The sequence below is a fragment of the Convolutriloba macropyga genome, chromosome 5 (assembly GCF_964194025.1).
Source record: "Convolutriloba macropyga chromosome 5, txConMacr16.3, whole genome shotgun sequence".
Classification (NCBI taxonomy): Eukaryota; Metazoa; Xenacoelomorpha; order Acoela; family Convolutidae; genus Convolutriloba; species Convolutriloba macropyga.
This window is the reverse complement of record NC_134472.1, coordinates 6,436,988-6,461,767: the sequence shown is the minus strand read 5'-3', so window position 1 is coordinate 6,461,767 and position 24,780 is coordinate 6,436,988. Positions and strand designations below refer to the sequence as shown.

The 24,780-nt window shown below is 34.8% G+C and overlaps 4 protein-coding genes across 6 annotated transcripts in view; 2 read left to right on the top strand and 2 right to left on the bottom strand.

Moving 5' to 3' along the window:
- Positions 1–24,780, bottom strand: part of LOC142339695 (uncharacterized) — a 424,533-nt gene that overhangs the window by 5,878 nt on the left and 393,875 nt on the right. Inside the window, exon 4 of the mRNA XM_075389916.1 lies at positions 1,197–2,615. Within this exon, the coding sequence (XP_075246031.1) occupies positions 1,197–2,615 (1,419 nt within the window). The remainder of the gene's footprint in view (positions 1–1,196; positions 2,616–24,780) is intronic.
- The window catches only part of LOC142339090 (transmembrane protein 17B-like), a 330,316-nt gene that overhangs the window by 170,379 nt on the left and 135,157 nt on the right, over positions 1–24,780 (top strand). The window lies entirely within an intron of this gene.
- LOC142339091 (ADP-ribosylation factor-like protein 8B) overlaps positions 1–24,780 on the top strand; it is a 281,448-nt gene that overhangs the window by 144,821 nt on the left and 111,847 nt on the right. The gene's annotated exons all lie outside the window — the stretch shown is intronic.
- On the bottom strand, positions 2,603–19,164 carry LOC142339088 (GDP-fucose protein O-fucosyltransferase 1-like). Of its 2 annotated transcripts, none has more exons than XM_075388802.1 (3): positions 18,839–19,164; positions 18,225–18,426; positions 2,603–3,431 (listed from the first exon to the last, which is right to left on the bottom strand). In XM_075388802.1, exons 1-3 carry the CDS (start codon positions 19,160–19,162, stop codon positions 2,860–2,862), a joined length of 1,098 nt encoding a protein of 365 aa, XP_075244917.1. In that variant the 5' UTR covers positions 19,163–19,164; the 3' UTR covers positions 2,603–2,859. The 2 variants fall into 2 exon arrangements, with proteins under 2 accessions (XP_075244917.1, XP_075244918.1); XM_075388803.1 differs by having other exon boundaries at positions 18,225–18,424; positions 18,876–19,164.

The window sequence follows — 24,780 nt, the reverse complement described above, 5'->3', positions numbered from 1 at the left end:
AGTGTCTATCAAATTCCTAGGACTCGTTAGGCTCCTAAGTTTAAAAAATGCATCTTGCCCACACATACTAAGGAAGAGATTGGTTACCTATAGGTCCTGTACAGTACCATCAACGTTGACCTTGTCCTCTTCTCTGCGCGAGATTTCGCTACATAATCCACGCAGTAGCTGATTCTGCATTCTGTAGATCCAAAACATGTCTGTCTGTAGCTGGTCTGGACACCATTTTCGTGGTCGATAACAAGGGTCAAAGAATTCAATAAGTTGAACTTTAAATAAGTTGAAGTTTAAATCTTGAACTGAAAATATACAAAAAATTAGCTTGTATTTATAGTAGCTATCTATGCGAAAATATACAGAGAAAATTAAGATAAGCTAAAAATATTTTACATGATTGGCATGTGAAAAGATCTTAACTCCGAATCGCGGAGGTGATTTTCTATTTTCATCAACATTTCATGAGAATCATATATGGCTTGGGTACAATCGAGTTCATTAGTTGGAGGTCGGTGGATGTTAGAATCAGGTTTCTGTTGGTGGGAGAATTTACTTCTGACATATGATTGATAGGTCGATAAGATAATGATAGCGCAAAACAAAATTAGAAATGAGTTTAGTTTTGTGGCCATTACTTATCGACACGGCAATAAAGTTCGTCAGGTAAGTTCTTCTTTCGTTCTTTGAAACTTTAATAAAGAGAACTTCTAAGTTTCTTGATGTTTCTTTGAAACCATCACACTTTCGTCAATGAGAGTATCACAATGGCAAAAGAACTAAATTCAACAAATCTTCACATTGAAGTTGCCGAGAATTCAGCGTAATTCACGCTTTCTCTTTTTAATATATAAGGCAAATGCGAAGTCAATCAAAGCTGCATAAAAGTAACAATATATCATTTTGAGATGATCCTATTTTTACTGTGCCGGTTCAACAAAATTTGTTCATTTGATATCGGGATATCTGGCAAGTAAGCCCGATGTTTTATGTGAAAATCAGATACAGCCGAGATTATTAGTGTGAGGTTTCATTGTTGTAAAAATGCCAGTGTAAACTTGCCTTGTCCAAGTTGTTGTAATTCTAAAAAAACGCTTCATTTTACATTCATCTAATGAATCTTTCAAAAATGAAACTAATGTTGAGCGACGGCGAAGTCCTGAAATTCAATATTTCAACTCATAGATCTAAAAACGGCTAACCTGATTAAGCGAAGGTACCTTGTCACTATTGTACGACAATGTCACACTTTCTGCATCCTCCTGAAAAGTGACGCGACCTCTCTCCTTAGTCAGAGATCTCGAAATTGGACCACTTGGAGGAATATCCGGCAGGGGAGCTGGTGCGGGCAGATAGTACCTCGGGTCATCTGTTCTGTATAACACTTGAGCGTGTTTCAACTTCAACACGTATTTCCTCATTGAGCTCCTCGTTTGAACCTCTTCGCGAATAGCTTGGTTCGAATCTTGCAGAATCTGCAGCCTTTTGGCCCACGATTTTTCACTGTACTCCAATTCCTTCTGAGCTCGATCAAGTTGCGCCTTGAGAAGTCTTTCTGATTTTTTGAACTTGGTCAGAGCAGACGCATGTTGTTTGTCTCTAGACTCCAGCTGGAGTTTGAAAACTTGAGCCATTTCTTCCTTCTCCTTCTTTAGACGTTCCAGTTCTTCTTTCTCCATTTTCATTTTCTCGTCAAATTCCTTTCGAAGTTTTTCCATCACTTCTATTCTCACCTTTTCAATCTGGTCCGCTTTCTCTTTCTCAAACTCGGCTTGCAATTTTTCAACAGTTTCTCTCATTCTCGTCTTTTCACTTTCGATTTCCTGCTTCAAAGCATCAACTTCGTCCAAATATTTCTGCTTTTCCTCCAGTATTTTATTAATTCTTTCATTTTGTTGGTCAATCGTGGCCTTGAGAGATTCCGTATTGCCCGCCGAGCGACTAATTTCATCTTCTAACTCTCTAATTCGATCTCTTTCCTTTGAAAGTTGTTCCTCCAACTTGTCAATATCCTCTTGGCTAATTTTGGGCTCATTGGATTGCTCTTCAAGCAATCTTCTCAGCTCTGTGCTTTCTTCCTGAAGCATTTCGATGTCACTTTTAAGTTCGACAATTTCCTTTTCAAGGGTTTCAACTTGAAGTTTGAGTTCCAGAACTTTGTCCTTTCCGGGTGGTTTTTTCCTTTCCTCTTTCGGCTTGCTTTGCTGCATCAAACTTAAAGTGTTTTGACTGCTCAATGACATAAGAGCGTCTGAGAGTTGCTGTTTGAAACTTCGGCGGATGATTGAAACTTTTTCCTCATGAAGAGATTCTAGCTCGTTTACCTTTTCGTTACAACGAAGGTATAACTCCTCAGCTTTCTGCTTCAACCGAACCGCGTATTCGGCTTCCAATGATTGTCGACTTAAAAGCAGTTCTCGCTTCAAATAGCGTGAGTCTTTCACGAGTTGCATGATGATCGATGTCATTTGCTGAAGGTCGCTAATTTCGGTCGCTTCTGTTTGTGATGAGGCATCACGACCGAACAAATTTTTGACCTGATCGTCTGCTAATGACAAGGAGAAGAAATTGACCTTGTGTCGTTTGTATTCCTGAGGCAGCACTTCCATTTTAAAAGTATTTCACAATGTTTTTTCGTAACGAAAACTGATCTCTAATTTGTCTGCAAAGAAAACAAATCAGATAAATTTTACGCTGTTGCTACTCTGATTTTAAAAATTGTTCAAGTTAAACGCACGTTTTGCATTTTCAACTCGCTTTCATTTTCAGCAGTGCTGCAAATTTGTACGGACTAATAAATAAGCTTTCGCCAAGTTAAAATGGTTTGCTTCTATTTAAAATCAAAGCTTCAAAATTTATCAGCGATTATAACTCGCTATGATCATACTCGCTGATGTTTGAGTTTTTAGGCACTTGAATGAAGTCAACGGGCTTTTTAGTCAGCATTCGCTGTCTCGTACCGAATGCCGAGTAAGTTGACACGCATGAGCCGAGAAAAACGTCCGACTGTTCCATTAAGAACAGATCACCAAATTCAGTTGCTTCTTTGTCCAATAAAAACTGAACTCGCGGGAACTTCAACTTCAAAGATGGCAATAACCCTTGAGCTACCGTCTCATACGAATCAGTTGCCAGATATACGGCAGCTAGATCATCAGTTTCTATAATTCTTTTGATGTTCTCGTAAATAGTTGTGGTTGACGGTACACAGTTTTCTTGTATCGGTTCAATTTTATGAAGCTTACACTGTTCAAATGCAAAAAGTGATGGATTCCTCTCAATACTAGAGCATGCTGTTTTCATATCCCTCGCAATCCGAATATGCACAGCAGCAAATGGTCTTTTTGGAACCTTCGGAGACATTCGGTTTCTGAGATGTTCAGACCACGACAGATAAGCCTGGTATTTATGTTGATGTTGCTTTGCAGGACTCATACCTAAATATAACTATTTATAAGAACACAATTTCTTGTATTAATCAAATTGTTTTGGATTAAGCTGTTCATAAGCCAAGCACGATGGTTTTGCCTTGAAATTCGGATCTTTTCCGTTTGAATGCCCCTAACTCCCTTGGATGCTGAATAGGAAAACAGGAAAACAATAACAGCCACTTAACTTCAATCAAAGCAGGCATAAATACTCGAAAATGCATCGCAGATCCGATAAATAAAAGTCGCTATCATGTTGAAACTGAAAATTTTAAGAAATTCAGGGAAAACTTTGGCAACAACGGTCGAATAAAGTGGTAAGACGTCAAGGTAAAGTGACTTGGTATTTCACACATCGCATGAACAATTTTTTCCTGAAAGGATATGAAAATGCTTTCACCAAGCAACAAGCAATTAATGGCAAGTTAAGAATTAACACGCGCAAATCAGGATAAATGGGTAAAATATTTGAGGATATTAAAAAATTGTTTGTAAATCTGGGGAGAGCAAAAACTGTTGGCCGTGGAGCAGTGAGCACAGAATAATGAAACTTACGCAGTACTAACAAGAAGCTTCCAAACCAAATGCTATATATTGCAATACAAGCGCAAAAAGGGTGCAATTGAGCAAACCTGTAAAATATTTGACCTTGCACATAAAACAGAACCCATTTGTTCCCATTTTGTAACACAGGTCAAGTTAAGAAAAAAAGAGAAAATAGGTACATCGCATATGGATATAAACTTATACAGTTTGAACGCATTATTTCTGAAAAAAGAATTATTTGTTTAAAACAAGTCCAGATCAGATTCAAACAAGTTGGAGCAGCGCGCTGTAAAGAGCACAATAAATTAGGCATCACAATTTTTGTGCTTTTGCTATTGACAACAGCATTAGTGGTGTAGCTTAGAATTCATTTTTTGGGTGCAAAAACTCGGACCTCATAGGAGTTCGAACCCTTTAACTCCTGGATAACAGTCAGACATTTTAACAGCTAAGCTACAAAGGCTTTCTGCTACAACTAACAATCGCTTTTAAAAAAAAGCAATAAACAATGAAAAAAGATTGATAGATCCATGATTATCTGCCAGAAGTATTCCCCAGTAGTTTTGAAATATTGGAGCAAATTAAGAAGAACGTTCTAAGCAATTTAACACTGCAAAACAGCCCACAGAAAATATTAAAAATATCAGTGTCAGAATATGTTAATCGTTGCCCACATTTCAAACTTATTTTCTTTGTTCTATGCTGTTGAATCTTCAAACTACTTTGTGTACCACTTCTAACTCAAATGAAACTCGAAGTAGTGGTTTTGTAGCAGTAGAAATACTGGATGTACACCTTCAACTAATTAGAAGACACTATTCTCTTTTATAAAGCGCTAACTTGACTAACTATCTATAGTCAGTCTAAAAGAGCAGTTGCACGATGTGTATACCTCTAACTCCGGTGTTAACTCTTTTATACTTCGTTATAATTGAAGTATATCTTCAGTGTTTTACAGAGTCGATTAGTCTGAGAGATATAGGTAAGCCTACTTCGCGCGCAGAAATAAGTAGCCCTAAATCTTTATATCTTAAGGCTATAAAAGGAGCCCACCTCGGGTCTGCCTTAGTTTATTCTGATACTCCATTGAATAATTAAACAAATTAACCTAACTGGTTTGCCAAAACCCTAATAGGAAAACATCAGGTCAAAATAAGAAATCTACGCAAAACACCAAGAACGCAAGCTTCCCTTTTTCTGTACTTAAAAATGTTTTCATAAATCTAGAAAAGAGCATATCAACAAATGCTTATAAACTCAAATTATCTGAAAAGACCAAAAGAATCTTGCCGACGGTCAATTATTCGAGAAAAAGCAGAAATGATATGCACTTGGTGCTTTTAACTTTAAGGCAATCAAATTTTACAATCACAATTACTACTAATAGAATTTCGCTATTACAACCTTGCGCACAATAAACTTTTAGCTCTTCTCGACATCTTCAGAAAAGCTGATAGCGAATTCCTAGTACTTTGCCATTTTGGAAGAAAACTGCCCAAATATTAGATTTACATTTGAATTTCAACTGATTGGTAAAACTATTTTAACAGGGGCTCTTTATTGACGGGCTTATTCTTTTATTTGTAAACGCTAAATAAGGCACCAAAAATTAACGTGAAATTGTTGAGATGAAAATCTTTGAGAGACAGTTCATTATAATCATACTGTTTAAAAACTTTCAGGAAAATTTTCAAAAAATAACGGAAACAAGATTATACTGAGAAACTGTATCGGAAACTCGCCCATAAGTGCTAGACAAAAATGCAACCTTGCTCAAGATGTTTCAAAAGATGTTTCAAGCTCATAAAGCATTTACATAGCGGAGCAAAACAATAACTTTTTTAGGTCTATCTCTTCCACTACGACAGCAGCAATTTAATGTTATGACTGTGTCTCCAAACGAGGTAACTGAAAACAATTTATAACCACATTGCTTCAATAGCTTTCACATGGTACAAGTAGCGGTCATAACCATAACTTTCTAAAAAGCGCCCCGAGACATCCGATTTGGTCTAAATATTAACTCATTTATTTGAGATGTTGAAAAGATTACCAATCCATTTCAAAGAAAAAAGTTCAAAGCTTCAAAAAAACTCAATTTACAACAGTCTCAGCTTCGCAAAACCTTTTTGAATAAATTATTCACCGCTTCAAGATAAAATCCACGCATGCTAAACGAATCATAAGCTGTGGTCCTATGAGCAGAACTTGTCTTTGAAACAATTGAAACATAGCAGTGAAAAATTCTAATATTTGCAAAATGCGATCAAATTAAAACGAGGCAAGATAGTCGGAGGAATTCGAAACATAACCACCTAACGTCGCACGAAAAGCTCTTAAAAGACTGGAAAGCTGGCATACGGGCGGAATTAAATGAAGGGGTGAACAAGGTGGGCCGTGCGGTTGAACTGAAGGGTGGGGGGTCTAATTCATAAGAACTATAAGAAACTAAATTACTATAAGAACCGTCCTTCACACCAAGAAATTTTGTCTCCTCAAAACAGCTTCGATGAATCGCATACTTCGAGATTAGTGACGCTCTAAAAGTCCTGCTCAGCAGCTTAATGCCCTCCGTACTTTACCTGTCTATCCCAATTTTGAGGACAAAAAGTCCAATGGTTGGACGAAAAAACTTATAGACGAAAACTCGGTAGCACGTAAAATCGCAAGAGACCAAAACGACTGATATAATTGCTAAGACCTTCGTTTGAGAGCAATTAAAAAACCTCGTATTCAAAATCTTATACTTAGCAGCGGCTTGAGAACGAGGACTCTGATAACATTACTTGCAAAGATAACAAGGGCTCATAATTATACGAGCAGAACTATTAATATTCATTTCCACTACGATTTCAAGGCCTGCCAGGGTTAAATTTTCGAAAAGATAAACGTGCCACATCTGCTCCTTATAAAAGCCCAAAAGAGTACTTCACCTAAATTTTATCACTAATTCTTCCCTGTCGCCATTCAAATCGCAGAGCAGCGCTTGGTTACTCCGATGCTACACCTCACAGGGAGATGAATCGTATCAGGTCTTCTTTAAAAAATGATACCATATCGAATTTTCGCTACAACATCAAAACCATTGGCTTTCATGCTGTCGCTATTCTTCATACAAAGACTTCCACAAACATTAAAAGAAATCAATCTAATCATAAAAGCAGAAAAAAAGCTGTTATCACGTCTCGTATCTAGACGTAGTCGTTAATCAATAAAGGTGATTTTGTTTTTACGTTATTGTTATACAATAAAATACAAGAATATATTTCAGAAAGTCGTTATTGCCATCAAGAATTGTTAAAATCCGTTCTGTTTAAAGGAATGCTGTTGCAAATAATCAGAAAATGAAACATTGATAGATTAATTTCAGATGGATTTACAAAACGGCCGGCTTTTATGTTACTACGGTTAATTCACTTCGCATCACTTTGAAGACCTGTGAACTACAAAGTATAGCATGTAAGTTCAGCAGTTTTTAATGCTTCTTGATACAACAAAGAGGCCTGATCGTGTGCTTTTTTAAACTTTGTTTGACCGATACTTTTTACGTATGTCTTCGCTATCGCCAGCATAATGAGCAATATCATTGCCAGACTTTGTGCAAAATATATTACCTGTTCAAAAACCAATTTTAGTTGGGGGTGAACCTCTTGACAGAGGAGCTTTTATTGTTAAGATGTCTTCAAAAATTTTTAAGAGACTATTAACCTAAAACTGCATACTGAATTGAAATAGAACCCTGCAAGCAAGGGTTTTTCGAGATATTTGGTTCGAAGCTTCTGTTCATTTTGTTTGATGTTTTTTTTTATTTTGACCTTAAGTGGGAATTGACAGCTAACATTTTCTAATGCAGCCTGGTCCGACTTGTCTAACGTGCTGAAGCAGCAGCAGCTGGTATTTATGTTTTGTCTCCAATTATAAATGTAAAAATGATGATTGATTCGGTTATTAACTTGGTTATCAACTAGATTAACTTAACTATGGTTATCAATACAACAGATCCACAGTTTAATTAATCAATTTTTAATGATAAAATCAATCAGCCTATTTCAATTTTCCACAGGTGAAATCTTTCTTTTTATTCTCCCCACTTTGTTCAGCTAAGAATAAAAACGCGTGCTTGAAGGAATAAACATATAAATAGTGGTTTTTCTGGATTGGCTCAACTACTGAAGTTCTCCTCACTTCCAAAGAAGCCAATGATGAGCACCGGTACTTTCAATCACATTCCTTTGAAAAAATTTGCTTTGGTGAGCTTTCATTTTCTCTCGAAATTATCGGAGCCTTTCATGGCGCACGGGCTAGCAACATTACCCGCAGACTCAGCAACTGCAACTACTCAAAGCTTGCCTATTCGTTTTCATGTTTTCTCCAAACTCAAGACAAACCACCTCAGAGTTCCACTACCAATGGCACAAATGTACTAGGTTGCCGAGAAAATTTTTACTCGTGCATCCTAACTTTTAACCCCTGACAAACCCTAACTCGCTTCATGTGTTAGTTGATGTTTTGCAATACCCTTTATCTGAACAATTTTCTTTTCCGAGAAAAATTTTATTGACAACAGGTAAATTTACCAAGCATCAAATTGCTTGAAATGGAATAAAGTTATGTAATAAAAAACTGAAACCCTAAATCGCAAATGTTAGAGTGAACATATTGGAAATGGAGAGCAAGAGGCTAAAATAAAGAAAAACATAGCTGGCAGATTGCCAGAAAATAGCCGCAATAACTTTGTAGATCTGCAGTCTCAAAAAAGTAAAAAGAGACAGACCAAAGAAGAAATTTATCTTTCCATTAAGAGCTGAGATTTTATATTTTGATTAAGAATCTGTATAAATTATTGATGCCTCTATTGGCTGCTCTCAAATAACCTTCATTTAGAGTGACACACATTCGCTTGACCTTATCTCTTTGAATTAAAGTAAATAAAAGTCAATTTCAAAGTGAGGAAGTCATTTTTATGAGTGAGGTAATTCAAATGTGACCAAAAATTTAATCACGCAAATGATTAAAAAAACTCGATCCACTAAGAGCAAAAAATGACGTCACGCACGCGCTTCAAAATTGCATGAACAAATGAACAAAAAGCAGATTTAAGTGGCTGTGAAGTCATATGGTCGTAACAAAAATCGCGACGACGAAATAAAAAACCAAGAAAAGGCGAATAACAGCCCCAGCCATTGGTGTGCGGCTATTAATAATAAGCAACAAGAATTCATAGTGCTGTCATTTGGATTTCCTTAATTCACCACTTAGATAGTGGTCGGTCACAATGACCTCGACAATAATAGCCAGCTGGTATTTGGTCACAAAGTTGCAGGTGACTTGAATTAACCAATGGCTGAACGAAAAATTTCGACAACGATGGGAGTTAACTTGACTTCAATAATTTGCTGTAATCAGCTGATATTTCATAATAAATTTAGCCAAAAAAATTTTTCGTCATCTTGAAAAGTTCATTGCAAAACTCTTTAGTATTATCAACATTTTGATCGATATCTCATCAATTTAAGAAACCTTACCAATTGCCAAAATTTATAGCTTAAATGTATTACCTGCAGTGTCTATCTATATTAATCAACTAATCAACCAATATTCTCTTCATTGCTACTTTTAAACACTCGCCCTCCTCCAAATAAAGAAGGCTTTGTAATAATTCCAGCAAATCTCTCAATGACAAACCAAGACATGCCACGACAGCGAATTAAGATCAGCAGCACAGTTCAATGTCAATACCGAGTATCACTTTTTGAGTGAGAACGGTAGTTCATTTCATATGTAATATCACACAACTTAATTTGGCCCTTTTCAGAATAGTGCAAGCACCCGTGACGATTCTAATTGATTATATCCGTTTGTAACAATCAACATCGAAGCAACGACAATAATCCAATCAAAAAACTAATCTCTCTGTCTTCCAAATATCTAACCATAGATTGCAAATTAAGCTGACTAAAAGAGATATTTTTAAATTAAATTAGCATTCATAGCTCCCTTCACAAGTCCCAAACCGGGTCGTTCAATTTTAGTGTTTTCATTTTTAGTGTTTTCTAATTTCAGTGAGCGAAAAGTGGAGATTATCTTTCTACAATGACGTATGTCATCGTTAGCCGCTTAATAACGAGGAGGGAAAATTATATATTAAACGATAACTATTGCTAAGATCCTTTATCAAAACTGCTATTTTGTGCAAATTATTCTTGCTATGAATCATTTCTTTTTTAATACTGCATAGAGAGTAGAAAATTGCAAAGAAAAAACTTAATTTGAAATTAAAATTAGGCTCGAATTAAAATTATGCTGCATAATTAAAATAGCTCATAAGTTCTCAATGATCATAAGGTAGAAGATTAATTTAAAATGATCAAAAATATCTTGAATCTAGCATTTGACCAATTACAGTTTATCCCTAAAATTGCTCCATACTTTATTAGGAATTTTGAGGGCAAGCGCTGTAGGCTACACTTAACATTTAGCAGATCAATCAATACAATCTATCGTCTTTAATCTGCAACCAATCAAATCTGAACTCTAATCTGGACGTTTTTGATAAATAAATCCAAGATTAGAGCATTAACAACTTAGATATACAGTGAAAAGCATCCATGCCCACGCAAGCACTCGGCTCTTGTTCATTTGTGAGCAAAATTGGGAATTATTCCTGCTTTACTTGGGGGGATAATAGGCGAACGTAAGCAATCTACCTCTCAAGATAATTTCCACAAAATTAAAACTGAGGAACAGCAACCAGCTCACAACACAAATACGTCAACAATCCCACAGACTGCTTAGAGCATTGCAGAATAACAGCAAAAAGTAAACCAAAATAAACAAACTGACAAATAACAAACAAACAACAGTAAATCACCCGAAATGTCAAGTTTGAGAAATGAGCCTAGAGGGACAGTGAGCTTTTCAAGTATGTTTGTGTTGGTAACTATGACTGCAATTGCTGTTTTGCTACTGCTAAATAGTCAATCAACCGATGCCATTCGACTACAATCTTGGGAAACTACAAAAAACAGCAAAAGATCATCACCCTCCTCTCCTTACACTCTCATCACAACAGGTAACTTGATTGACTACACGGGAAGATACAGATATTTTCCCTCACCCACTGACCCTTCAACTTCACTTGAAACTATCGAACTATCTTTACGAAACTAGTGAACAAAGTATTCATATTTTGTAAACTTTTCGAACAAAGTATTTGTTTTGTTAAAAAAAAATAGTGAACAAAACTTACAAAACTTTGTAAAATTTTAACAAATTACATACTTTTTAGTAAAAATTTTTTTCTGTTAAAAAAAGTGCAAAATTTAGGCGCGACAGACCGACGCTCGTTAAAATAGCAAGACTACCTGGTTAAACTTTTTGACTCGAAGAGCTCTTCGTTACCATTTCGATATCTGTTAAAAAATTATACAAATCGATAAAAATTTAATTGCTAATTTTTGATAAATGAGTTTTCCAGTTTTCCGTAAGAACCAGTCAGTTGACTCCTACCTCAAATCTGTTCAACTTGACCATAAAGCTCAAACTCACAATGCGATTCTCCATTTAAAATGAATTTTAAATGATCACGTTGAACAGACTTATGCGGGACTCAATTGAAGGCTTCGTACGGAAAAGTGGAAACTTCCACGCACATTTTCTCCATAACCACTTGTCATTTTTCAAAATATCAATTATTAGCGAAATTTTCTTCAAATTAGGCGATTTTCTTCTGTTGTAGAGGAGTGCATGAAAGAAATATGATAATAGTTAGATTAAAACGAAAGTTTTGTACTAAAATTACAGTCGTTTAGATTTTACCAATCGAGGTAATCGATATGATATTATTTCAATTTGTATGGTTTTATTTACATTCTTGACATCAAGACTACATTTTTCAATATTTTCATTTTATATTTCCAAATAATCCACAATTCTACTGTGGTTTACATAAAAAAGCGGGGTTGCCACCCTATCAACCTAATTTTAAATTTTATGAAACTTTTGATAAAAAAGCAACACCATTAAACGACTCATTCCGCAAAAAAAAACAAGGCACCTATATTGAAGACCCGCGTTAGCTTTTCCTTTTATTGTTTTAATATCAATGAGTGTTGCAATGGTGTAGCTTTTCCTTTTAAAGCGAAAGAGCAGTTTAAATCACTACAAAAGTGATGTCGAAAAGCGAGAAGAAATATTTCATCCGATACAATGATCGAAAAGCTTTAAATGAATTTCAGCCACCAAATCCCATTACTCGATCATACACCGACTAACGTCTAACAAATTGCTTCGTACCAACAGGCGGTGCAATTTAATACAGGGAGGGGTCCAGTACCTTAAATTAAATATTTATATGTGTCCAAAAAACACCACAGAGGGATTATGGATGCAAAAAAAATTCGGCGTAATAGGCTGAAGCATTAACCACTCGGGTTGTCAGGCACTTGTGCTATCCTAACTTAGAACCACTTCCCTTTAGCACCTGACTTAATTTCTAAAACATAGCAGGACAATTCCTGGCGTACAATTTTCATTGGCTAAACAATAAATTAGACATAGAATGGCCTTTGAGTGAACTGGGAAAACCATTTCTAAAAAACGAGATCAAAAAAGTTTTTTAAGAAATCAATGCCAAAATGCCGTCTATGAACAAAAAACGGTTAACACAAAAAAAACTAGGCCTAGAATGAATGAATGGATTGGGAAAACTATTTAAAAAAATCCGATCCCAAAAATCGAAAACAGTAAAAACCAAAGTGAAATTGCCGCATGTGAACAAAAAACCACTAGCGAGAAAGCAAACTTGTCCTAGAAGAAAACGATCAAGCAGAAAAACTTTGCATGAAAAAGATACAAACGTTTAAACACTATTAAAGATGTGTCGCAGCTACCACACGGCAATTCTACAAAAGTCATTAAGATATCGTTGAAAAAAAGTTTCTTTCAAATTCATTTGTTGGGTCGATAATCATGAACTATATAAATATTTTGATAAATTTTAGGCTATGAGCAGAGGTGGGACTCACTGTTGGTGAATTAGTGAGCATTGGTAAGGTAGTCTCAATTGGTAACTATTGAATTCGGAACACTGAGCATAGCATATCCTATAGCTATGCAGATGGAGTCCGAAATTTTTCATTTACTCAATTTAATTTATTATAATTTAATACCTTAAAAAATAATATCTTCGTAAAAACTATTATCTTTCGAACAAAGGAGGATAAACAATCATTTTTTTTTTCTTTAGAACTGATTTGCCCCCGAGGTGATATCATTCAGCAGTTATTTTGTGTAAACCAAAGGATTATATGAGTACAAGCTATGACACGAATATTAGTGACATGAATATAAATGACACGCATATGGTTTGAGTGTATATTTGTGATTCAAAAATTTGTCGGTTTTTGTCTCGCCCGAAAATTTTACACTGACGCTTGATGATGCCTGCTTTTACAATTTGCAAAGATATCCTGAAAAAATACTAAGTTGCAACTTTTAGGGCACCGATTTGAACCATTAAAAAGTAGATCTAGCTAAACTTTAAGGGGAATAAAATTTTAGTGATGTTTTCCTCCTTGACGAGTACGGTTACCCGTTCATTTTTCGCTGCAAAAACTGCGTTTTCGAATCACCTTCTCGTTGAGAAAAAGTTGGGCCCAAAACTGCAACTTTTGTTAGCAATTTGACGGAAAATAGCAAAAAGAAGGATAAATTTGGGGGTCTTTCAAAACTGTTTTGTTTACTTTGTCTGTAAAAAGCGCGAGGTTTTTTGGTTAACACATTGCGCTTTCTGTCATTAGGCAAAGTGCCACGTACCCGATCATTTGAAAGAGTACTTGCCGATCTTTTGAAAATTGATAGTTCATTTACAAAGCTCACGCAAAAACCAAGATAACACGTGTGCAAAAACCAAACGATTAATAACCGCACTTCGAAATTGACATGGCCAACAATTGGCGAATAAATTTAGTTAATCGAATTTCGTTCGATAAATGGTAACTCGAAGCAATCTAACCGATGTTGAATCCAAACAATCATGTTTAGACCAGCTGTTACAGAAGCTTTGGGACAAACAGGTTTACGGAAACAAATATGATTTCTTCGATTCAGAGGACAAATGGTAGCACACGCAAAGCACGAACCACAACAGGATCTCATGTGAAAAGTTCATCTAGATGTGTGACGATTGAAACTTACACGGAGCTAAAATTTATTAAATTTGAGTTTCATTTGTTCTAATTATTTTAGCTGAATCATGTTTAAATGATCACCGTTGACGAAAAAATATCAATGCAACTACTTTTACGCACTGAGTTTGAAAGTGGGTGTAAGCATAGTCGTTGATTTGTTTTTGGAAAATATGATATTCGGATCGAACCAAAGTAATATCTATTAAATAAACGGTTTACAATAAAAAGGATTAGTCAAAAGCCAGAATGCTCAAAAACGAATAGCAAGAATTTATACATATATTGGCAATCAAATTACATTCCAAAGAAGCCTGTTTTAAATCCCAGCTGACAAGAATAGAAGGCAAAAATAAATTTTCAGCTGACCTGAACAACAGAGCATACACCAAAAGCGCCACAAATTTGATGGGTATTCAAATCATTTTAATAGCCGCAATTTTGCTGCGATATATGGGGCTATTGATGGTCTTCTCTTGTTTTTTTTTACAATTCAAAGAAGTTGAATTGTATTGGTGCCCTGTTTTTTTGTACGTACACACATTTCCATAATTTTGACGTCAAATTGAAGTGATATTTTGTCACTCAAATTTTCAAGCAGAATGCGAAAACAGTCCTCTAAAAAAGTCTCTTTCTTGCTAGTGATTTTTTGCTTACATTCGGCGATTTGACGTTTGTCAATACTTTTCTCAATTTTTGATTTTTTTTAAAATAGCTCCACCCATCCATTCCTAGTCTATTAATTGTTGTTGATCAATGAAAATTCTGCGAATTGTAGTTCAGGACTTGTCCTGTTAATCTTTTTATTTCGTCAAGATTTTTGTTACGATCATATGACGTCTGAAAACGACTTTTCTTCTCTCTCTCTCTCTCTTAAATTGATTTTTGACAACTTTAATTGAATGAGATAACGTCAACAGAGAGTGTGTGTCACACTAACTAAAAGTTATTTAAGGGCAGCTAACAGATACAGCAATAAATTATACAGCTTCTTAACCAAAAACTAACCTCTTAGAACTTAATGAAAAAGAGAAATATCTTTCCGTCTGTTGTGCTAATCTATCATCTTGTTCGAGATTGCAGATGTACTAAAATATAGCAGCTGTTTTCTAGAAATCTGCGAGATATGTTTTATATAAACTGATTCATTCAATTACACTTCTGGATTTCGTTTTAAAATACTTTAAAAGTTTTATAGAAGCCAGTAAGCGATGCATATGAAACAAAAGTTTGGTTATAAAACTACTTATTACTCCTATTAGCGCAGAAATTTTCCTATCAAAAATAAAACAAGTTTGGTGGAGGGTTGTACAAAAATCGTTTCTCGTTTAAAAAAATTAAGTGAATCACTAATGTAACTCTGCACTGTTTAGTACAGTAAAGGTTAACACGACCAGTAATGTGCGTTCACACAATGTTCCAAACAGGTCTACGACAAACAAAACACTTTGACTACATCTTTCGCAATCTAAAGTTTTTTTAATGTATTTTAAGTTATGAATTCAATCTAGATTTATGTAATTATGATGACATGAAGGACACGAGTTTAAGTTTGGCGAAAAAGACAAAGTTTTTTCAAACCGCATAAAAAATCAAATTGAATGCAGTTTTGCGTGGAACCAAAAAATTCTGCTTGGTATTGAAGCAAATCTCATTAGCATCCGTTTCGACTGTTTTCTTTGACCTTCAAGGCTAAAACTTTCTTAAATTTTAAAACTTTCTTTAAAAGAAAGTTTTTAAATTTAAAAATTACTAAAAATTTCGGGCCGAATCTTTTCAGATAGAAATGGATTGGAAAATTTCTGAAACTAACAAAAATCAGGATCACGAGGAGGGAGTGAGATAAAAATCATTATTGGTTTAATCGCTAAGTTCTCTATGCAAAAGTTGCTCTCAAAATATTCAGAGTTAAATCATTTTCTACCAACTAATAAAAATTCGGGTGTAAAATATATTATACGCAAAATTGCAATAAAGATGAAGAAACAATCAGTTTAGTCCGTTTGACCTATAATTAAATTAAGACATTCCAATTGTCCCCTTAGCTTATTCGTTTCAGCGGAATCTATCCTCAAACTCAAATTTGATTGATATTTCTACAGTTGAACCAGTTTTCTTCGCAACATATAAACATTACTTGACAATTAAGAAAGATTGTGAAAAATATTAGAATTAAGATACTTTTCTCCATTTGTCTATAATCAAATTGTTCGAGTTCGATAATCTTTTTAAATGCTTTTACTGTTAGCTGACATATCTTAGCTGATATTTTGATGAATGAAATTTAAAAATTTTAAGTAAAAACAAATTTTCATATTTCAAGCGTGAAAAAATCAATCATGGAAAAAATGTAGAAAACTGCATGCTAAAAATGAGGGGAATTAATCCAACTGAAACGTCAAAAACTGATAACCAAACAAAGGATTGTATTCATCCTTGAGCCAGCCTGGTTTAGGTAGAGAAGATCAATTTTGACCCATCCTCCATTAATTTTTGATTCGCCCTAATTTATTAATTCTAAAATGACTCCATTTGTCTCAGATTGAACATCTATTTAGTAAATTGTTGAATCTCTTTAGTCCGAAAAACTAAACAAATCCAGATGAAACCAAATAATGCTATAATGAAGTCCACATAAAAATGTGATGATTATCTTAGTTGAACGCTTTTCGAAAAGCCACAATACAATACGAGCAATTTGAAACAGTATTTTGGTATTATGCCGAGCATAAAACACGCAGGAAAAATTTAATTTTTGAATGAATCCAACAAATGAAAATTTTCTGCTCATTTATGTTTCAATTGTTCTTTGTTTACAAGTGATACTTACATTATTCGTTTTTCACAACTATTATCTCCTCTATCTTGCCTTTGGAAAAATAAATATTCTTATCCTATATTTTAAAGGTATTTAGTTTAAACGTATTTAAAAAAGAAAAGGCGAAAAACTTGATTGTTCTTCGAGTTTTGATTCAGTTTTTCAATGATACTGGGCTTGTATGACATTGGGGACATTTCCAATGATACTGGGCTTGTATGTGTGCACAAAAGATATCGATTGGCCAAAATCAACCGAACCAAAATGCTCGGTTAGCATAAAGTTCCTAACCCCCAAAAAGAATTGAAGGTTGTAGGTGGAAAGAGTCATTTCAATTCATATTCAAATTATCAAGGCGTAAAAATGGTTTACCGTGCAAATATTTTAGTTTATAGTTTACCGTGCAGCAACTTTGAGTTAAGATTCTGAATTAAATGCAAAAACCATTAACGTACATAACAACACGCGCTTCTTCTCTCAAGCATATTAGCTGATATGATAACTCTTGTTGAAGCTGAGCTTTCCCAGCATGCGTAGGAAAATGCAGCAGCATAAAAACTGGGCATTTTTTATTTGCATCAGCATAAACTGCCTAAATGCCTATATTTTGCATGAACAGGTCTTGGACATATATCTTTGTCTTCGATTTGTTTCCCTATCGGATTGAACTGGATACAAATAAAGATCCCGTATTGTGTGATCTGTAGCAATCCAGTCCAATTTGATACCGGAAAAACTAAGATAAGCAAATAGTTACGAACTGAAGTGAAATGCGACGGCAAGAATTTAGCGGATATACAGTTACAAAAGCAAACTGCTAAAATATCCGGACAGATTTTGATCCACTGAAAAGAACTGGGCGGTGTAAAGGTTTCCCCGTCGCAACCGATTAGGAGAGCAGCCGTTACAACTCTTTTCCATCGACTCTCGTGTCGATAACAGTAGCTGTATGAGTTATCAATGAAATAACTTGCTGGCGCCCAATGAATACCATGAAAACCGAAAACAGTGATAAAACATTGCTGCGGGATTAGAATACTTTTTCCGTCAATTTCGCTTTCTGAAAATTGACCAACGAATGACTGAAAAAAATACAAATTTCTCCCGAACGATACGCGAGATTGAAGCATTAAACACTCGGCTATCAGGTCCTTGTAATATCATATCTTACAATGGCTTATAGTGTAGAACATACATAGTACAATTTATTCGACCCCACTAAGTTTTCAACTCTCTCCTCTCTCTACGCACCTGGTTGCTTGAGCAGAGCCACCGTAGTTTCTTCACTTTTTCTACCAGTCAATGCATCCACTGACACAAACCGTCCTGTCCCGGCAAACGAGACCCCGAGTAGATTCCAGTAGGAATTATATGGCAGATAGTTGGGTAATTCGCATGGCATCACGTAATTTTTGAAGCCAGTGTTGTTGGATATGCAAATCAATTCTAAACTGAGAAAATGCGGAACTGAATCCATACGATCAATAAAAAGTTTTAGGAACTGTTTTCCTCCCTCTCTTTTGAACCCCCCGTAGGACATGACCATCTATGATCGATTATCACCTTACTACAATGGCATATAACTTGTAATGCCTAGTCCCCTCTCTTAGCAGGATATGCACCATTAAATTTCAAACAATTATCTGTGAGCATAGCTAGTCAATATGGGCTCATAAAAATTAAACTTTGCCCACTAGTGGAAAAAGGAAACAGTTTTAGGCTATGCTTTGGTCGGCAGTTTTACACACGGCTTTATTTTAGAGGCGCATTGTGCCATAAATGCTCGCAAATAGAATGAGGGAAGGGGCGGGGCTGTTCTTAACTTCTCAAACTTGTTCTGCATATAGAGCAGGAAACAGTTCCCTTAAATTTCCTATCCGTTTTTTCGCGAAATTTGCCCACGTTATTACTCGATAGGGTTTCAGTTCATCTGTAAAAGAGTTGAAAGAATCCACGTTAAATATTTCCTCGTAAAATGTCAACTTTATAGTTCCCTTTGGTGCCAGGGGGTAGTAATGTACAAAAGGCATGAGAACTAAAGTGTAGTTGATCGATTGAGCGAACTCAATTGTTCCGAGCAAATGGTCAAGTTGATTTCCAATTCTGCCTGCACAAGAACAGTACAGCAAAAAATTCTCACATTTCACTGCTGACAAGAAGATTGTAAATAAAGCAATGAAAACATTCATTCTGCTCTGCAAAATAGTACATTTCATTAAAAGAGTAAAAACAAATACACGCTTTCAAATTTCGCTAGAATTTCACATTTTATTTTTTCAAAAAAAACGTGTTGTGGACTTGATAGAATATGAAGTTCTTCAGAGGGACTTAATAAATGCAACAAGTATTGATCTGCACGATCAAACCTCCAAAAAAAGACATCGCCACATTTTTCGAACACAAAACTATACCGATTCTTCTCACTACATCGATTCAAAAAACGGCATACAGATGCATCCCATCTCATTTGGTCGAAATAAGCAAACAAGGAGGCTCGGAAATTTGCGTTTGCGCTTGATGTTCCGACTACTCTCATCCGCAGAGTTTAGCTCAACATCTTAAACCAAAATGTGCAGATTATAAAATTTCAGTAGATTGGCTTCCTCCTCATTATCTAAATCCAAGCAAATTTACACCTTAAATTTTAATAACTTTTATAAAATTAAGAAGGATCGATAATGTGAGACCGCACATAAAGTTCCGACCTATTTTGGTTTATATTTTGTAATCGAGCGTAAAAACTGTAACCAAAAAAATTAACAACACTTTAGAGATATATAATGAAACTAGTTTTCGCTCATTTTAAAATTGCTGTTTGACAATAAAGATTATTGGTTTCCAGCCATTTTTTTCAAAAACATTCATCTTTTCATATACATAAATTGAAAGTCAGGTTCCATTAAATTAAACATTTAACTGGGGACGCCGATGATCTTAGGTTCTTCATCACACAATTCCGCGAAGAAAGATATGATAACAACTCATTCTCTCAGAAGTTACATTTAATGACTTCAAAACAGATTATACAAGGAGGCTCGGTAATGTGCGTTCGGACATAAAGTTTCGACCCCGCTCATCCACATTTTTGGCATAAATGTCTACCAAATGAGGAATAGATAGCAATTCAAGTTTTTAATTTTTTAAAAATGTGTATGAACAAAAAGATCGCCTCCAACGCAATAAACTCAGTGGAGTAAAAAATGCCGCATTAGATTGATGAGATCAGTCATCATTAAGAAAGCCAGTCAAGACGAACAACAAAATCAAACAACAATAACAACAAACATTAATTACATCCACAATTTTATGTCCATTTTAAAGAAACTTACAAACAAGGTCAAAATAGCGTCGGATAAAACTGAAACTAAACAAAATAACTTGTACTTCAAAATAAAAGATATGGGACCACTCCATAAAATATCTCGGTAACAATTAGACAAAAAAGAACAAAAAAAACAGCTAAGATAAAAAATTGGCTTATATTTTTAAAAACAATTAATTTCAAAGTAATGAAAACCAAGAGATAGCAATTGAAAACATCCAACTTTATAATCACATACGCCTCTATAGGAGGTTATTAGGAGCTGCCATTAATCAATTTTTTATGCGGTTACAAAAAGAACAAAATAGAGACAAAAAATTCAATAAAAACTTGCGAGAAAACGCTGTCGAAGCCGTAAAGCCAAATTTTGCCCTTCAAATTATAATCAATTGAGCCTTTCTCGAACGCCACAAATGTGGTATAGGACTTCTCATGAATGAGAATAGGTCTCAAAATTAAGTAATTCTTTTTTTCCGAAAACAATTAATTTCAAAATCATGAAAGCCATTAGGTACAAAATGAAATAAATAAATAGGTCGTTTACTCGTCCACAGGAAGCATTTGAGACCTGTAATTATTCAGAATATGTCCAACATCTAAAAAAAGAACCCTAATTATAGACAAAAATCAAAAATTAGTTTACTTTTTGCGCAAAAAACCCGTGTCGAAGCCAGTAAATTGATAACGAATTCTTTAACAAATTAAGCTTTTGTACATTTTTACGTTCCCTCGACAACAATGATGTCTTACATGACCTGTAATTAACGGAATTAGGTAACTAATAGAAAAAAAGAACAAATGCGAAGTTAAAAAGTTTTTATTTTGAAAACAATTGTTTTCAAAGTCATGAAAGCCATCAGCTCTCTACTCAAATCAAAACATAAGCTCATTTTTCTCAATACAAACCAATGAGATCTGTCATTATCCAGGAAAATTCATGCGACGAAAAACACAAAGTAAAAACGAAAGTTAAAAACAAATGTAAAAAAGTCAATTAAATTCTTTGAGAAAGGGGTGTTGAAGCCGTTAAAACCATTTTCCATTCCTTTAAAGACTTATATGTCAAAATGTGCCTTATTTTGAACGCAACTAATGTAATATGTGAATTGTCAATTATGTGATAAATTGACAAAACGAGAAACAACGTGAAAAATGGGCCCATACAAAAAAAATCAAAAAATTGTGAAATCTAGTAGTATCAAAGCCAGAAAACCTAATTTAACGCGTAAAACCGCAAAATTAAAATTTAATTCAACAGAAAGAAGAGGAAGAATATGCATTCTTTCTTTGCTCACAATAAGCTACAAGTTGACCAAATTAAGGGGAAAATAGTGACGAAGTTCAATAATCCATTGTTTATTTTAAAAGCAAATTTTTAAAAGTCAAAAAACGACAACAAACTTTTGGGTAAATAAACTAAATACAATAATTTGGACTGTTTGGGAAGCCACTTGGACCTATCAACAGTGATCTTTGATTTGAATTGTTCAGTTCTTAACATAAAAATGATCATTTTTTTTTTAAGAAAGACCGACTGATTACAATCCGAACTATTTTTGGATTGTAACGGTCCAAGATTAGACCAAAACCAGCCCTGCTATTGCAGCTCATTCAATTAGAACACTCAATTGTTTCGAATTCTCTAGATCTCGATAGTCCGTTAGTTAAAAGATCAAAAATAAATGCTGCGTTTTTGATAATGAGAGTATAGTTAGCAAAAACGGAAAAAATTTGATTCTAGACAACTCGCTAAGAAAGTGGAAGTAAAAATAGCTCTCTTTGTAGTTTAATAAGATTGTGTTTGTTGTATATGGTTGTGTACTTCCGACAAATTTAATCAAAGTGGACTAAACAAGCTCATTTGGGGCAATTTTTGATGAAAAATGCTGATTTTTGAAATATTCAGCCATAATTTTAGCCATAAATTTTAATCAAAATGGTCGACAATACTTATCTGTCTTTAAAATTAAAATCAACAGTAATAGTGTCAACAATTTTTATAAATTTAAGCAAAATTGACGAAATTTTAGGAAAAATTCAGGAAAATGTGAATAAAAACAACGGAAATCCGTCTATTATTCACAAAACTTCAAGCCTCGAGATAACTCCCTGTAAAATAAGAAAATCAAAAAAAAATTAATTCCATATTCTACGCTGGAGGGCCTTTTAATGATACCACTCGCAACTCTCTACGATGAATATATCGATCGGTTAAAATTGTCTGAACAAAAAAAACCCATTTGAGTATGTAGTTCCTCCCCCTCAAGAAGGGTCAGAACAATTGCGTTTCCAGTATTTAGCAGAATGCTATTGTCTTTCTTCTGGCGTGCTTGGGTGTTTCATTTAATAATTTATTTATGAAAAATTTGGAAATTTCTAATTTCTCTGAAAACTTCTCATTGAAAACTTTTTAAATGACTGTCCGTCCTAAGTATTAGGTAGTTTAAAACGCTGCCAAACAAAAAAAACATCAGAGTGCTCAATCATTTTCTTCAAATTTTCTGCAATAAAAATTGGCGCAAAGAATTCAGGATATTTTTTGAAAGTTATATTGGCCGTAGAAAACTGCTGACATGGCACTGTTTCTTCTTTCACCTCAAACTCATTTCAAAAATTCTGTACGTTCAAATTCGATGCAAAAACTATTTTCATATCTTAATTGAAAAGATGCTCAGTATTTGTTTAAACTTCGAGCCTTTTTAAAAGCCCTTTCCCCCCGTTTTAGAATCTAAATTCTGAATGTTGGCAATGCACTGTAGGTTTGTATTCAATACATGCCGAAATGGATATTTTTAAGGAAGCGACGAGTATGGATATCCCAAAACAAAAATGTTGTGAAGAATACCACAAAACATTCGGAGGGGACAACAGGCACTACTGCGGAAGCCCTTTTTAGTCACCTTATAGCTTTGCTTATTTGTTTTTTTATCAAGGAGGGCAACGTGCTAGATTAATCTGAAGCTTCGACGAGGACTGTAGATTAGTGCAACAGAAACTCGCTTCCAAAACATGCACCGCTTCGTGGCTGCATATCCTTATTGTGTTTTGGAGGGATGAGGATCAACTGATAGCCATAATAAATTATTATGCCATCTCTTCTAAAGAAAACACATTGTAATTTTAAAAAAATAGTAAATTAAAAAGTTTGCTAAAGTATAATTGAACTTTCAAAAATAGTTGTTCACGTTTAAAGTACAGACTTGAAAGGAATGTTTTTTAGTTTCTACCAGAGATTGCAAAGTTTGTTCATATTTAGATCAAATGTTTATTACACGATCTTAAGAGATCTGGACCCTTTAAAAAGGAAGGAAAGTGAACGGTCTGTTCACTCAAGAAGTTAAAGAATGCATGTTTACAAAGACACGCATGTTTACAAACAAAACCGATTAACTACTGGCTTCTTAACCTCAAACAACAAGCGAGCAGTTGGCTTCTTCAGCAGCTAGCAACAATTTAGGGAAGCTAGGTTCAGCTTAAATCAAGGGGTGTGGGGTGAGCACGGTGGAGGGGCGCTCACGGGGGAGTCTCGATTAGGCTGGGTCACGAAGCGATGAAGGGGTGGGGTGCGTGAAGAGAAGGGGATTTCACCTCTGACTTTGAAAAAGTCAAAAAGTGAACAGATTTAAAAGACAGTGCACTAAAACAATCCAAAAATTTGGACCAAAAAACAGGACCGTTATACAAGCCGAACGATATGATGGCGGCTATTAAAAACGAAAATTTTTAGTTTACTAAAATGTGCAAATCAAATCTTTGCATTAACTTTATAACCAGATAATTTCTTTGCCTCCTTCAATTTTTAAAAATAAACAAAAAGGCTCAGCGAACATACTTTGAGGGCAAACCTTCCAGAACGTTAATGCTAAATTTCTGCAAGTATTTATGGAATTTTAAAAAAATTAAAATACTTTTCAAGACAGAAAAATAGATTAAAACTAAAGAACTAATGTTCTGTTCTATCATAGAGCATAGCTCTAATGTTGACACGCAAAGTACGGCAAAAATTTGAAAAAAAAACTACTCAAAAAGTACTAAAAAGTACTCAGACTTGAAAATTTGAAAAACTACACTCATAATTTGACCTACACTAAACAAACCGAGTAAAATCGCATGACAGGCAGAGCGTAAATTTTTCTTTATGGGTGCGAAAACATCAAAAAGATAGGGCTCGAATCCCAACCTCCTGAGTCCGATTCCTTCACCTCGACAGAGTCATTAAACACTCAGGGCCTTGTCGTCGTACCTCTAACAATCGGTTTTGTTTGAACAACAAACTTTATTGTTCAAACTTAACTTTAAAAATCTGCATAAAAAGCCTGTGGAATACCAATACTCTTCTCAGAGTCGAAAAAAAGACACACACGTTCACGATAATTGCTTCTCATACGGGGAGAATCTAGCGAGAACATTCAGTCTCACCAAAAAAGAGACTTAATATTCTAATGTAGATTAGATTAGAGGCTCTTAGAATATGAGAACCCAATA

What these genes read in the sequence shown, in the direction of transcription:
- LOC142339088 (XM_075388802.1), bottom strand. Translation starts at nt 19,162, where the DNA reads ATGAATGTTTTCATTGCTTTATTTACAATCTTCTTGTCAGCAGTGAAA. An exon ending in AAAAACGGATAGGAAATTTA is followed by an intron (nt 18,427 to 18,838) that starts AGGGAACTGTTT and finishes CCGCATTTTCTC; the next exon opens with AGTTTAGAATTGATTTGCAT. An exon ending in GGCTCTGCTCAAGCAACCAG is followed by an intron (nt 3,432 to 18,224) that starts GTGCGTAGAGAG and finishes AGTTATATTTAG; the next exon opens with GTATGAGTCCTGCAAAGCAA.